This window comes from Oscarella lobularis, chromosome 12 (genome assembly GCF_947507565.1).
Source record: "Oscarella lobularis chromosome 12, ooOscLobu1.1, whole genome shotgun sequence".
Lineage (NCBI taxonomy): Eukaryota > Metazoa > Porifera > Homoscleromorpha > Homosclerophorida > Oscarellidae > Oscarella > Oscarella lobularis.
In genome coordinates, this window is record NC_089186.1 from 2,122,954 (window position 1) to 2,137,073 (window position 14,120).

General features: G+C 44.4%; 2 protein-coding genes across 3 annotated transcripts; one reads left to right on the forward strand and one right to left on the reverse strand.

The window, feature by feature from the left end:
• The first annotated feature begins 55 nt into the window (after positions 1 to 55).
• Positions 56 to 13,044, forward strand: LOC136194265 (WD repeat-containing protein 19-like). Of its 2 annotated transcripts, none has more exons than XM_065983333.1 (40): positions 56 to 217; positions 280 to 345; positions 400 to 464; positions 521 to 581; positions 637 to 689; positions 741 to 847; positions 909 to 980; positions 1,035 to 1,115; positions 1,163 to 1,243; positions 1,295 to 1,326; positions 1,376 to 1,457; positions 1,521 to 1,856; positions 8,590 to 8,704; positions 8,766 to 8,872; positions 8,926 to 9,045; positions 9,095 to 9,161; positions 9,209 to 9,372; positions 9,428 to 9,494; positions 9,549 to 9,649; positions 9,699 to 9,764; positions 9,814 to 9,851; positions 9,906 to 10,003; positions 10,060 to 10,121; positions 10,178 to 10,246; positions 10,299 to 10,340; positions 10,392 to 10,501; positions 10,552 to 10,600; positions 10,652 to 10,722; positions 10,779 to 10,854; positions 10,915 to 10,997; positions 11,048 to 11,278; positions 11,334 to 11,458; positions 11,513 to 11,622; positions 11,675 to 11,821; positions 11,877 to 12,018; positions 12,071 to 12,150; positions 12,208 to 12,440; positions 12,495 to 12,618; positions 12,675 to 12,751; positions 12,800 to 13,044. In XM_065983333.1, the coding sequence occupies exons 1-40, from the start codon at positions 117 to 119 to the stop codon at positions 12,924 to 12,926; spliced, it is 4,038 nt and encodes a 1,345-aa protein (XP_065839405.1). In that variant the 5' UTR covers positions 56 to 116; the 3' UTR covers positions 12,927 to 13,044. The 2 variants fall into 2 exon arrangements, with proteins under 2 accessions (XP_065839405.1, XP_065839406.1); XM_065983334.1 differs by having other exon boundaries at positions 409 to 464.
• On the reverse strand, positions 12,975 to 14,072 carry LOC136194292 (uncharacterized). The gene is made up of 8 exons (XM_065983373.1): positions 13,987 to 14,072; positions 13,774 to 13,931; positions 13,653 to 13,714; positions 13,543 to 13,602; positions 13,419 to 13,490; positions 13,316 to 13,371; positions 13,172 to 13,268; positions 12,975 to 13,118 (listed from the first exon to the last, which is right to left on the reverse strand). The coding sequence occupies exons 1-8, from the start codon at positions 14,010 to 14,012 to the stop codon at positions 13,104 to 13,106; spliced, it is 546 nt and encodes a 181-aa protein (XP_065839445.1). The 5' UTR covers positions 14,013 to 14,072; the 3' UTR covers positions 12,975 to 13,103.
• Between the last annotated feature and the right edge of the window lie 48 nt (positions 14,073 to 14,120).

Sequence of the window (14,120 nt, forward strand, 5' to 3'; positions counted from 1 at the left end):
CGCATCTACTGAACTCTACCTAAGGTACGATTTTAGTTAATTAAAATGATAGGCTCTAACGTGCGTTAGACTGTTTTAATTCGTTTTGTTTGCACGGTTTACTCGCCCGAAGAGCGATGAAACGCGTGTTCGAAGTGTCGCCGACGTTTCACGGCGGTCCAGGCCCACTCCGAATGCACTGGCAGAAGAAACACGGGAATTATCTCGCTACGAGCGGGTAAAACGCTCCTACGACAGCCGCATCGAATCGAATGCGAGAATTCTTTTCTGCGGTGTTAGATCGAATGGAATCGTGCACATATTCGATCGGCACGGCGATCTAAAGGAAGAAATCAGTCTCCATGGGTACGGTAGCAAAGCGACACGCCCCCTCGCACTACACCATCTCTCCGTATATAGGCCGTGCAGTGGCTTGGATTGGGATAAGGACGGCGACATTCTGGCCATGATACAAGACAAAACAGGTCGGAAATTTTTTAAAAATAGGCAGGCAAAAATTCGCGAAAATCGAATTATTCAGGCATCATTTATATTTGGGATTCGAATACGGGGAAAACGACGCAATTAGACAGCGGCATGAAGTAAAATAAAAATAAGAAAATTAAATTTTAATTAATTAATTAATTAATTTTTAAGAGAGAATTTGACGTTTATTGCGTGGTCACACGTTGGATTTCAATTGGCTGTGGGTAAAGAGGCGAGAAGTCGAGAAAAACATAAGACATCTCTATCTGTTCTAGGAACGACGAAGGGCAATTTATTGATCTACAATCATCAGACGTCGCGCAAGGTTCCCGTAGTCGGAAAACACATGAAGAAAATCACGTCAGGGGCTTGGAATGCGCAGGCACGTTCCTTTAGGGAAAAGGGGGGGGATCTCAGCCATTTCTAAATACTAATCCTTATAGAATTTACTTGCTTTGGGCTCGGAAGACAAAACGGTTTCGGTGAGCTCGGCTGACGGCGATACATTGGCTACAGTAAGAGCACTAAAAGTACGCGTGGGACTGGATTTCGCTAATTAGTGACGTAAGGCTCAAGTGAGAGCTGATCCCAATATGATCGCCTTCTCTGAAATGAAATCGAACGAACGCGTTCTAGGCCAACAGAACACTGTATGTAGCAAGGCCTCCCTTCCCCCCCTTTGCTAATAAGTACTTAGATCTCTTGCGTCGTTGGACGAAAGACGCTGTTTCTATTCACAACGAACGACCCGGATAATCCAATAGAGCTAGCATTTCAAGTAATAAATAAATAACCAAAAGCAACTCCTTAAGAAAAGATTTCGCTTTAGACTCGCTATGGAAACATAGTGTCCTACCAATGGTATCTAGAATTAGTTAGAAAATGAAATTAGGCCACGTAATATGTCAAGGTACGGCGACGGCTATTTGATGATTGGCTTCAGCAACGGCTTCTTCATTGCCATATCGACGCACGTGAAGGAAATAGGCCAGGCACGAAATAACGCGCATCTCCCTCTCTCGATAATTAATAATTAATTATTTACTCTTCTCTAGGAGTTGTTTCAGACTCGCAATCATCGCGATTGTCTCGGCGACACGGCCGTCTCGTTCTCTCTTCAAAAGGCGGCGACGTGCGGCGACAATTGCGTCAAGATACACGATCTCGCCGAAATGAAGGACGTCTACGCGATTGTGACGCTCGACGACGATCGCAACAAATTGAAACAGCTCGCGTGGACCGACGACGGCCAGTTGCTCGCCATTGCAAGCGAGCGCGGATGCGTTTATACGTATTTGACGAAGTTGCCCATACTCGGAGACGCGAGCGGAACGAAATTGGCCTTTTTGACGTCACTATTAGAAGTCACTCTGGCCAATAACGTCGAGCAGGTAACCCGAAGTCCAACGCATCTTTTGTTAGTGCCCAAAATACACAATATCTCCTACATTCACGAAGGGGTAGCTCTTCGTTCTAATCGACAGTACGAAGGGGTAATTCTTCTTTCTAATCGATTACTAGAGAGTACGAAGAGGTAACTCTTCAGTTGGAGCCTCTATAGTCGTTGTAGCAGTTGTAGTCGTTGTAGTCGTTGTAGTCGTTGTAGTCGTTGTAGTCGTTGTAGTCGTTGTAGCAGTTGTAGTCGTTGTAGTCGTTGTAGTCGTTGTAGTCGTTGTAGTCGTTGTAGCAGTTGTAGTCGTTGTAGTCGTTGTAGTCGTTGTAGTCGTTGTAGTCGTTGTAGTCGTTGTAGTCGTTGTAGTCGTTGTAGTCGTTGTAGTCGTTGTAGCAGTTGTAGTCATTGTAGTCGTTGTAGCAGTTGTAGCAGTTGTAGTCGTTGTAGTCGTTGTAGCAGTTGTAGTCGTTGCAGTCGTTGTAGCAGTTGTAGTCGTTGTAGCAGTTGTAGTCGTTGTAGTCGTTGTAGTCGTTGTAGTCGTTGTAGTCGTTGTAGTTGTTGTAGTCGTTGTAGCAGTAGTAGTCGTTGTAGTCGTTGTAGTCGTTGTAGTCGTTGTAGTCGTTGTAGCAGTTGTAGTCGTTGCAGTCGTTGTAGCAGTTGTAGTCGTTGTAGCAGTTGTAGTCGTTGTAGTCGTTGTAGTCGTTGTAGTCGTTGTAGTCGTTGTAGTCGTTGTAGTCGTTGTAGCAGTAGTAGTCGTTGTAGTCGTTGTAGTCGTTGTAGTCGTTGTAGTCGTTGTAGCAGTTGTAGTCGTTGCAGTCGTTGTAGCAGTTGTAGTCGTTGTAGCAGTTGTAGTCGTTGTAGTCGTTGTAGTCGTTGTAGTCGTTGTAGTCGTTGTAGTCGTTGTAGCAGTTGTAGTCGTTGTAGTCGTTGTAGTCGTTGTAGTCGTTGTAGTCGTTGTAGTCGTTGTAGTCGTTGTAGCAGTTGTAGTCGTTGTAGTCGTTGTAGCAGTTGTAGTCGTTGCAGTCGTTGTAGTCGTTGTAGTCGTTGTAGTCGTTGTAGTCGTTGTAGTCGTTGTAGCAGTTGTAGTCGTTGTAGTCGTTGTAGCAGTTGTAGTCGTTGCAGTCGTTGTAGCAGTTGTAGTCGTTGTAGCAGTTGTAGTCGTTGTAGTCGTTGTAGCAGTTGTAGTCGTTGTAGTCGTTGTAGTCGTTGTAGTCGTTGTAGTCGTTGTAGCAGTTGTAGTCGTTGTAGTCGTTGTAGTCGTTGTAGTCGTTGTAGTCGTTGTAGTCGTTGTAGTCGTTGTAGTCGTTGTAGTCGTTGTAGTCGTTGTAGCAGTTGTAGTCGTTGTAGTCGTTGTAGCAGTTGTAGTCGTTGCAGTCGTTGTAGCAGTTGTAGTCGTTGTAGCAGTTGTAGTCGTTGTAGTCGTTGTAGCAGTTGTAGTCGTTGTAGTCGTTGTAGTCGTTGTAGTCGTTGTAGTCGTTGTAGCAGTTGTAGTCGTTGTAGTCGTTGTAGTCGTTGTAGTCGTTGTAGTCGTTGTAGTCGTTGTAGTCGTTGTAGTCGTTGTAGTCGTTGTAGCAGTTGTAGTCATTGTAGTCGTTGTAGCAGTTGTAGCAGTTGTAGTCGTTGTAGTCGTTGTAGCAGTTGTAGTCGTTGCAGTCGTTGTAGCAGTTGTAGTCGTTGTAGTCGTTGTAGTCGTTGTAGTCGTTGTAGTCGTTGTAGTCGTTGTAGTCGTTGTAGCAGTTGTAGTCGTTGTAGTCGTTGTAGTCGTTGTAGTCGTTGTAGTCGTTGTAGTCGTTGTAGTCGTTGTAGCAGTTGTAGTCGTTGTAGTCGTTGTAGTCGTTGTAGTCGTTGTAGTCGTTGTAGTCGTTGTAGCAGTTGTAGTCGTTGTAGTCGTTGTAGCAGTTGTAGTCGTTGCAGTCGTTGTAGCAGTTGTAGTCGTTGTAGCAGTTGTAGTCGTTGTAGTCGTTGTAGTCGTTGTAGTCGTTGTAGTCGTTGTAGTCGTTGTAGTCGTTGTAGCAGTTGTAGTCGTTGTAGTCGTTGTAGTCGTTGTAGTCGTTGTAGTCGTTGTAGTCGTTGTAGCAGTTGTAGTCGTTGTAGTCGTTGTAGTCGTTGTAGTCGTTGTAGTCGTTGTAGTCGTTGTAGTCGTTGTAGCAGTTGTAGTCGTTGTAGTCGTTGTAGTCGTTGTAGTCGTTGTAGTCGTTGTAGTCGTTGTAGCAGTTGTAGTCGTTGTAGTCGTTGTAGCAGTTGTAGTCGTTGCAGTCGTTGTAGCAGTTGTAGTCGTTGTAGCAGTTGTAGTCGTTGTAGTCGTTGTAGTCGTTGTAGTCGTTGTAGTCGTTGTAGTCGTTGTAGTCGTTGTAGCAGTTGTAGTCGTTGTAGTCGTTGTAGTCGTTGTAGTCGTTGCAGTCGTTGTAGTCGTTGTAGTCGTTGTAGCAGTTGTAGTCGTTGTAGTCGTTGTAGTCGTTGTAGTCGTTGTAGTCGTTGTAGTCGTTGTAGTCGTTGTAGTCGTTGTAGCAGTTGTAGTCGTTGTAGTCGTTGTAGTCGTTGTAGTCGTTGTAGTCGTTGTAGTCGTTGTAGTCGTTGTAGCAGTTGTAGTCGTTGTAGTCGTTGTAGTCGTTGTAGTCGTTGTAGTCGTTGTAGTCGTTGTAGTCGTTGTAGTCGTTGTAGCAGTTGTAGTCGTTGTAGTCGTTGTAGTCGTTGTAGTCGTTGTAGTCGTTGTAGTCGTTGTAGTCGTTGTAGCAGTTGTAGTCGTTGTAGTCGTTGTAGTCGTTGTAGTCGTTGTAGTCATTGTAGTCGTTGTAGCAGTTGTAGCAGTTGTAGTCGTTGTAGTCGTTGTAGTCGTTGTAGTCGTTGTAGTCATTGTAGTCGTTGTAGCAGTTGTAGCAGTTGTAGTCGTTGTAGTCGTTGTAGTCGTTGTAGTCGTTGCAGTCGTTGTAGCAGTTGTAGTCGTTGTAGTCGTTGTAGTCGTTGTAGTCGTTGTAGCAGTTGTAGTCGTTGTAGTCGTTGTAGTCGTTGTAGTCGTTGTAGTCGTTGTAGTCGTTGTAGCAGTTGTAGTCGTTGTAGTCGTTGTAGCAGTTGTAGTCGTTGCAGTCGTTGTAGCAGTTGTAGTCGTTGTAGCAGTTGTAGTCGTTGTAGTCGTTGTAGTCGTTGTAGTCGTTGTAGTCGTTGTAGTCGTTGTAGTCGTTGTAGCAGTTGTAGTCGTTGTAGTCGTTGTAGTCGTTGTAGTCGTTGTAGTCATTGTAGTCGTTGTAGCAGTTGTAGCAGTTGTAGTCGTTGTAGTCGTTGTAGTCGTTGTAGTCGTTGTAGTCATTGTAGTCGTTGTAGCAGTTGTAGCAGTTGTAGTCGTTGTAGTCGTTGTAGTCGTTGTAGTCGTTGCAGTCGTTGTAGCAGTTGTAGTCGTTGTAGTCGTTGTAGTCGTTGTAGTCGTTGTAGCAGTTGTAGTCGTTGTAGTCGTTGTAGCAGTTGTAGTCGTTGCAGTCGTTGTAGCAGTTGTAGTCGTTGTAGCAGTTGTAGTCGTTGTAGTCGTTGTAGCAGTTGTAGTCGTTGTAGTCGTTGTAGTCGTTGTAGTCGTTGTAGTCGTTGTAGCAGTTGTAGTCGTTGTAGTCGTTGTAGTCGTTGTAGTCGTTGTAGTCGTTGTAGTCGTTGTAGTCGTTGTAGTCGTTGTAGCAGTTGTAGTCGTTGTAGTCGTTGTAGTCGTTGTAGTCGTTGTAGTCGTTGTAGTCGTTGTAGTCGTTGTAGCAGTTGTAGTCGTTGTAGTCGTTGTAGTCGTTGTAGTCGTTGTAGTCGTTGTAGTCGTTGTAGCAGTTGTAGTCGTTGTAGTCGTTGTAGCAGTTGTAGTCGTTGCAGTCGTTGTAGCAGTTGTAGTCGTTGTAGCAGTTGTAGTCGTTGTAGTCGTTGTAGTCGTTGTAGTCGTTGTAGCAGTTGTAGTCGTTGTAGTCGTTGTAGTCGTTGTAGTCGTTGTAGTCGTTGTAGCAGTTGTAGTCGTTGTAGTCGTTGTAGTCGTTGTAGCAGTTGTAGTCGTTGCAGTCGTTGTAGCAGTTGTAGTCGTTGTAGCAGTTGTAGTCATTGTAGTCGTTGTAGCAGTTGTAGCAGTTGTAGTCGTTGTAGTCGTTGTAGTCGTTGTAGTCGTTGTAGTCGTTGTAGTCGTTGTAGTCGTTGTAGTCGTTGTAGTCGTTGTAGTCGTTGTAGCAGTTGTAGTCGTTGTAGTCGTTGTAGCAGTTGTAGTCGTTGCAGTCGTTGTAGCAGTTGTAGTCGTTGTAGCAGTTGTAGTCGTTGTAGTCGTTGTAGCAGTTGTAGTCGTTGTAGTCGTTGTAGTCGTTGTAGTCGTTGTAGTCGTTGTAGCAGTTGTAGTCGTTGTAGTCGTTGTAGTCGTTGTAGTCGTTGTAGTCGTTGTAGTCGTTGTAGTCGTTGTAGTCGTTGTAGCAGTTGTAGTCGTTGTAGTCGTTGTAGTCGTTGTAGTCGTTGTAGTCGTTGTAGTCGTTGTAGTCGTTGTAGCAGTTGTAGTCGTTGTAGTCGTTGTAGTCGTTGTAGTCGTTGTAGTCGTTGTAGTCGTTGTAGCAGTTGTAGTCGTTGTAGTCGTTGTAGCAGTTGTAGTCGTTGCAGTCGTTGTAGCAGTTGTAGTCGTTGTAGCAGTTGTAGTCGTTGTAGTCGTTGTAGTCGTTGTAGTCGTTGTAGTCGTTGTAGTCGTTGTAGTCGTTGTAGCAGTTGTAGTCGTTGTAGTCGTTGTAGTCGTTGTAGTCGTTGTAGTCGTTGTAGTCGTTGTAGCAGTTGTAGTCGTTGTAGTCGTTGTAGTCGTTGTAGTCGTTGTAGTCGTTGTAGTCGTTGTAGTCGTTGTAGCAGTTGTAGTCGTTGTAGTCGTTGTAGTCGTTGTAGTCGTTGTAGTCGTTGTAGTCGTTGTAGCAGTTGTAGTCGTTGTAGTCGTTGTAGCAGTTGTAGTCGTTGCAGTCGTTGTAGCAGTTGTAGTCGTTGTAGCAGTTGTAGTCGTTGTAGTCGTTGTAGTCGTTGTAGTCGTTGTAGTCGTTGTAGTCGTTGTAGTCGTTGTAGCAGTTGTAGTCGTTGTAGTCGTTGTAGTCGTTGTAGTCGTTGCAGTCGTTGTAGTCGTTGTAGTCGTTGTAGCAGTTGTAGTCGTTGTAGTCGTTGTAGTCGTTGTAGTCGTTGTAGTCGTTGTAGTCGTTGTAGTCGTTGTAGTCGTTGTAGCAGTTGTAGTCGTTGTAGTCGTTGTAGTCGTTGTAGTCGTTGTAGTCGTTGTAGTCGTTGTAGTCGTTGTAGCAGTTGTAGTCGTTGTAGTCGTTGTAGTCGTTGTAGTCGTTGTAGTCGTTGTAGTCGTTGTAGTCGTTGTAGTCGTTGTAGCAGTTGTAGTCGTTGTAGTCGTTGTAGTCGTTGTAGTCGTTGTAGTCGTTGTAGTCGTTGTAGTCGTTGTAGCAGTTGTAGTCGTTGTAGTCGTTGTAGTCGTTGTAGTCGTTGTAGTCATTGTAGTCGTTGTAGCAGTTGTAGCAGTTGTAGTCGTTGTAGTCGTTGTAGTCGTTGTAGTCGTTGTAGTCATTGTAGTCGTTGTAGCAGTTGTAGCAGTTGTAGTCGTTGTAGTCGTTGTAGTCGTTGTAGTCGTTGCAGTCGTTGTAGCAGTTGTAGTCGTTGTAGTCGTTGTAGTCGTTGTAGTCGTTGTAGCAGTTGTAGTCGTTGTAGTCGTTGTAGTCGTTGTAGTCGTTGTAGTCGTTGTAGTCGTTGTAGCAGTTGTAGTCGTTGTAGTCGTTGTAGCAGTTGTAGTCGTTGCAGTCGTTGTAGCAGTTGTAGTCGTTGTAGCAGTTGTAGTCGTTGTAGTCGTTGTAGTCGTTGTAGTCGTTGTAGTCGTTGTAGTCGTTGTAGTCGTTGTAGCAGTTGTAGTCGTTGTAGTCGTTGTAGTCGTTGTAGTCGTTGTAGTCATTGTAGTCGTTGTAGCAGTTGTAGCAGTTGTAGTCGTTGTAGTCGTTGTAGTCGTTGTAGTCGTTGTAGTCGTTGTAGTCGTTGTAGCAGGGTTAGTCGTTGTAGTCGTTGTAGTCGTTGTAGTCGTTGTAGTCGTTGTAGTCGTTGTAGTCGTTGTAGCAGTTGTAGTCGTTGCAGTCGTTGTAGCAGTTGTAGTCGTTGTAGTCGTTGTAGTCGTTGTAGTCGTTGTAGTCGTTGTAGTCGTTGTAGTCGTTGTAGTCGTTGTAGCAGTTGTAGTCGTTGTAGTCGTTGTAGTCGTTGTAGTCGTTGTAGTCGTTGTAGCAGTTGTAGTCGTTGTAGTCGTTGTAGTCGTTGTAGTCGTTGTAGTCGTTGTAGTCGTTGTAGTCGTTGTAGCCTCTGGATTACTAGAGAGTACGAAGAGATAACTCTTCGTTCTCATCGGTTGCTAAAGAGTACGAAGGGGTAACTCTTCGTTCTCATCGATTACTAGAGAGTGCGGAGGAGTGATTCTTCGTTTTAATCGATTACGAGAGAGTAGTAAGGGGTAATTCTTCGTTTTAATCGATTAGTAGAGAGTACGAAGGGGTAGAAACTTTACTGCTAATCAAGGTAGAACCTTTACTTTGATGTTTCTTTTTCCTTATTAGTCATAGGCTACACTATGCCCTTTACTTTCGTTTTGCCTTCTTTTTATGTTTCATAGGTAACTCTACACTCCTTACTTTCATGTTGCGTTTTTTCCTTATGGGTCATAGTCTACTCTACGTTTTTTTCTATTGATTTATTTTATAATTCCTTCATTAATTTGTTTTCCCCAGGAACCTGCTGTGACTGTTGAAGTTAAAGTCGAACCGACGTTCGTTGCCTTGGGTCCCTTCCATTTGGCGGTGGGAATGAACAACTGCGCTTGGTTCTACGTGCAGCAGGAGAAAGGCGAGATCCACGTAGTAGCAGTTAATTAGCCTTCACCGACCCTTGGGGGTGTTTTTCTCAGGCGCGGATCTCGTGGGTGATCGCGAGTATCTGGGCACTGTAACGGGAATGCATCTCAATAGCGATTACGCCGCCGTTCTGTTTGACAATCGACTCCAAGTTCACTTGGTAGATGACCAATACTATGTAGATATAGGGAGACGCCTTATGTTTGCCTACAGATTGAACCAGATCCTGATATTAGTGACGATAAAGAGTCGAAACTATTTCCTGATAAGGGGAGCGACGGGAGGATAACCTGTGCCGCTCTGACGTCAGATTTTTTGATATTTGGAACAGACGTAAGCAGACCAATTTAATTTTTTTCGAAATTATGAATTTTTTATGTAGTCTGGTTCTCTGCAATATTTTTTCTTGGAAGATTGGCAATTTGTGAACGAATTTCGTCACGTTATCGGTGAGCTCAAAAAACGAAATTTAGTCGCAGTTCAATTTCCTTATAAGGAATTCGCGGTCTCTATCCGGATTCGAGTGGAACGAGACTCATTTTCATTGACGACAAAAGCGACGGAATCATTTATAATCCAGTCAACGATGCCGCGATCGAAATTCCCAATTTCTCGCCCTCGATTCAAGGCGTCTTGTGGGAGAACTGGCCTCAAGACAAAGTCAGAAAACAAAACGATTATTTACGAAATAAATAAATCATGCGTCTACTTCAAGAGTGTCTTCTGCGCGTACGACGCGGAGAAACTCTACACGTACACCTACTTCAGAAAGACAGTGAATGGTACTGTATCGCTAAAATATTTATCTCTTGCGTGTTTGAGTCTTTCGTTTGCAGGATCTCAATGCCAACTCGTCGGCGCTACGAAGCTTCCTTTCGGCTATAAACCCTTGATGCTCTACAACGGAGACGTTAGCTGTCAAACGCCGAGTGGAAAAGTGAGTGTTTTTTTAGAGCGGAGTCGCTCGATCGACGTTCGTTTCTTAGCTTGGGTTCGTGAGACTTGTGACGCACGAGTTCGGTTCCAATGAGGACTCGGTCACCTCGCAGGAGGTAAAACCGTTTTTCTACTAGCCACTTCTCGCTATTTTTTCCCTATCAGACGCGTAATAACTTCCAGCAAGCGTTGAGTCTAAAGAGGCGAGTCAAAAACGCGATATTTATTCAATTTCGCCAAGTGAACGTGGGTTTTAGGTTTGAAGAGGCTTGGAATTACGCCTCGTCGCTTGATAGTAGGGAAGCTTGGCTCGATTTAGCCAAGGCGTCGATGCACCACATGGACATCGACTTCGGTAATTTTATCAGGGAAAAGCATGCCACTTTTATTTCTAGCAAAGTCTCTGCGTAGCAATTCGCGTCTATCGAAGAATCGGAGACGTTGGAATGGTTTGGTCCTTGCAGGGAATTCAGGTACTTTTATTATTAGAGGATTTATTTGGACATAGAAGAGGGGTTTTCTCTTACAGCACATTGAGGATGAAAACCTCTTGAGTGGCTATTTGGCCATGTTCGCAGAAAACTTTGATTTGGCTCAGGTATGATAGTAAAATAATATTTCTAAACGCGATTTATTTTTTAAAATTATAGGATTTGTTCCTGGCTTCGACGAGTCCTATAGCAGCTCTCGAAGTATTTTCTCGTTTGTAGGTTAATTTATATGACCTGGCTTTTTTTTTTCAGATGAGACGCGATCTTCTTCACTGGGAACAGGCTCTCAAACTGGCAAAGGCTCTCGCTCTCGACGAGATGCCGGCCATTTCGCGTCAATATGCCCAGCAATTAGAATTCATGTACACTTAACTCCATAACGTAGTACGGTTACGATTACGCGTGCACTTAGGGGCGATTACCCTGGAGCATTGAGCCACTACGAAAGGGGAAAAACCGAAGTAATTCGAATAGTAAAAATCGATGAAGAAGTCCACGTTGATTTCACGTAGAGTTCCCAACAGGACGCTTCTTGCATAGCCGGTATTGCTCGCACTTCCATTCGCACGGGAGACATCCGAAGGTACGAGCTTTGAGTGTGGGGGGGAAAAAAGATAGCAGGTCTCATAAAATGGTTAGGGGAGTTGGACTGGCTATGCGTTCCGACAATAGGCAATTGCAGAAAGAATGCGCCGGAATTCTCGAGAGCATGAAGGTCAGAGATAAAAATACTAATTAATTAATGAATTAATTAATTAAAAATCTTCCTAATCAGCAATGGAACGAATCGGCTGTTTTATACGAGAAAGCTCAGTACTGGGACAAAGCAGCTACAGTCTTCATTCGAACGAAAAATTGGTTATTTATATCATTTCCTCCATATTCAAACATTCATTTTTGGAGCTCAGGGCCAAAGTCGGGGAACTTCTCGAGCACGTCACGTCGCCCAAGATCTTCGGCCAGTTCGCCAAGGCGAAAGAAGCGGACGGAAAATATCGCGAAGCGGCGAAAGCGTATGAAGCGGCGAAGGACTACGACAGCGTCATTCGAGTCAATTTGACGCACTTGCAACGCCCCGAAGAAGCCGTGCGGGTCGTCAAGGAAACGCAGTCAGTAGAAGGAGCCAAAATGGTCGCCAAGTAAGAAATTTTCATTAATTAATTTTTGAGAGAGCCACGAAATGGGGATTTTTAGTTTTTTTCAGAAGTTAGGCGACTACGGTGCCGCTATACAATTCCTAGTCATATCGAAGTGCGCCGAAGAGGCGTTCGCTTTGGCTCAGACTCACAATCAAATGGAGCAGTACGCGGAAATTATAGGTAAACGCTCTTCGAAGAGGACTCTATTATTTTATTTATTATTCTTCGCCTAAGGTGACGATGCCTCTGAGGACGACTACCTGTCTATTGCTCTTTATTTCGAGAAGCAGAAGCAGCACTACGACGCTGGACGATTCTACTTCAAAGCCAAGCAACACGCTAAGGTAGGAGGACACCCTTATGATCTCCTCCTCTTGGAGGATTTTTTTCTTGCAGGCATTGAAGCATTTTATGAGAGTTCCTTCGACTGAGAATAGCAAGGGTATCGATATGGCTATCGAGACGGTTGGGGCTGTTCAAAACGAGCAGCTCACTCATCAACTTATTGATTATTTGATGGGGGAAACCGATGGGATTCCCAAAGTAAAAGAAAACGATAATATTGATACTATGGGTTGCTGGATTTTTTGTTTCTTAGGATGCCAAGTATTTGTTTCGTCTCTACATGGCCTTGAAGCAGTTTCGAGAGGCGGCACGAACGGCGATTATCATCGCGAGGGAAGATCAGAATGGAGGAAACTATAGAAACGCGCACGACGTACTCCACAGCATGTACGCCGGTAAGACCGATATGATATCCTACTTGGAAATAAATCCCGCATCCTAATTAAGAATTAAAACGAAATAAAATTCGAATTCCGACCGAAATGGAGCAGAATTTGATGCTCCTTCATAGCTACGTTCTCGTGAAGGCAAACGATATAATCAATATAAAATAAAATTGAAAAAATAATTTTTTAATTATGTAGCTTCACGTCAAGGTTGCCGATCATCACACCGCCGCTCGTCTGCTCGTTCGCGTGGCGAATAGCATTAGCAAGTTTCCCTGTCACATCGTTCCTATACTTACGTCGACTGTTATCGAATGCCAACGCGCTGGACTGAAGAATTCCGCGTTTGGATACGCGGCGATGTTGATGCGACCCGAATATCGGTCCAAAATTGATCCGAAGTACAAGAAGAAAATGGAGCAGATAGTCAGGTGAGGAATTAGTGAGGAGAATTTGAATTTTTTTGTTGGATTTTTTGGGTTTAGAAAGCCGGATAAAAGTGAGGTAGAAGAGGCGGAAACTCCGTGTCCCTACTGCGGATTTGCCGTCGCCGAGACGAAATTGTATTGTTCAGAGTGCAAGAATGCTCTTCCATACTGCATTTTAACTGTAAAGGGGGAGAAACAAGCGCAGGTTTATTAATTCTAAGAGGCGATTGTTCCAAGGGTCGCCATATGGTGAAAGACGACTGGACGTTTTGTCCCACTTGTAATTTTCCAGCTCTCTACTCCCAATACCTGAAGTACGACTGATCTAAGTTATGCACGAGACTCTATCTCCTTCCTTTTAGATACGCCCAGTCCGCTGACTCGCCCCTGTGTCCTATGAACGGCGAACCGTTCAGATCGGACGCCGTCACGCGAGTCAAGGATCCGACGGAATATTTGAAAGAAGTCAATCAAACGAACGAGGACTAGAGACCCCTAATTCAAGGTATACATGTATATGCATCGTAGTTGAGGACAGAGCTCGACTCGCTATGAATATCAAACGCGATTTCGTACTGTATGAATACGAGAGGTTGCGACAATGGGATTTTATAATATTCGTGCATGACAGTTTTTTTCCAGCAGTTCTTCTTGCGATGCAGATCGCTATCCTGGGGACTTCTGTGGGGCCATGGTCTTCGCTTATATTGTATTCTCGAGACTTTAGTTTATACCTTGGCTAGTAGTCTCAGTGACTGCCTGCGATTAGTTGAACCAGGTGACCCGTTAGCTGCTTTTTCGACGTCGAAGGAGCCTCTCGATTTCCATTTGCTTGGGTATTTGAAAAGTTAGAGAGTGATATAGATATCTTATCTTACCGATAATGTTTTGCGGCTGTCTTAGGAGATAAAGGGTCTTCGTCCATCGGCGAAAACTAATCCATTGTATTCAGATTACGTATTAGTTTTTTCAAGTAAGTACTTGCTGCTCTGTAGTTGAGCACATATTCGTGATTGGCGTGCTATAGCCTTTACTGTTCAACGTGGGAGATTTCTGTTTTTCAGACCATTGCTATAGTGCTGTTATATAGGGAGTTTGCAACTACCTTAGGAATATCGCTTGATGCGTCGCCTTTATTCAGTCCACTGTTGGATTTCTGCCGTTTCTATGCGAATTGTGTCTGCACCAGGTTTGATTATAAGGAGTCCGAGTCACCTTTAGTACGCCAAGGATTGACTTTCTGCGTTTCTTTACCTCCGGGCTGTAGTTTTTGTCTCCTTAGACCAATGAAAGAATGAACGCTGAATTCTGGTGCGGGATATATCGATCTCCTTACCCCAAGCAGCCAGCTCAAGAACAGATTGGCGAACAAAATCTTCGGAAAGTTCCTTTTTCTGCTGCTCGTTCATTCGTGCAATATCGTCGATGTCCCAGTTTTCGACGTCTTCTTCAAGTTCGGCTGTGCGGCGGAAATCATCAACAGACTCCTGACTCCTAAAGCCGACCTCTAATTAGCTAATGACCCACAGCAACTACGAATTCAAATCACCTTCGCTTTACGGACTTGCGTTCCATCGTTTCGAATTAGGGGCGTTACTTGCAAGGTACAATTTGAATGAGACGTTACAGCGCCCGGATTTGCGGCACACGTGAGCTGCATTTGCTCCTCTCTTTTTCGGCTGT

What these genes read in the sequence shown, in the direction of transcription:
- LOC136194265 (XM_065983333.1), top strand. Translation starts at nt 117, where the DNA reads ATGAAACGCGTGTTCGAAGTGTCGCCGACGTTTCACGGCGGTCCAGGC. An exon ending in AGAACTGGCCTCAAGACAAA is followed by an intron (nt 9,373 to 9,427) that starts GTCAGAAAACAA and finishes GTCTACTTCAAG; the next exon opens with AGTGTCTTCTGCGCGTACGA. An exon ending in ACGAAAGGGGAAAAACCGAA is followed by an intron (nt 10,601 to 10,651) that starts GTAATTCGAATA and finishes GATTTCACGTAG; the next exon opens with AGTTCCCAACAGGACGCTTC.
- LOC136194292 (XM_065983373.1), bottom strand. Translation starts at nt 14,012, where the DNA reads ATGGAACGCAAGTCCGTAAAGCGAAG. An exon ending in CAATCCTTGGCGTACTAAAG is followed by an intron (nt 13,603 to 13,652) that starts GTGACTCGGACT and finishes CAATTCGCATAG; the next exon opens with AAACGGCAGAAATCCAACAG. An exon ending in ACAGCCGCAAAACATTATCG is followed by an intron (nt 13,269 to 13,315) that starts GTAAGATAAGAT and finishes CAAATACCCAAG; the next exon opens with CAAATGGAAATCGAGAGGCT.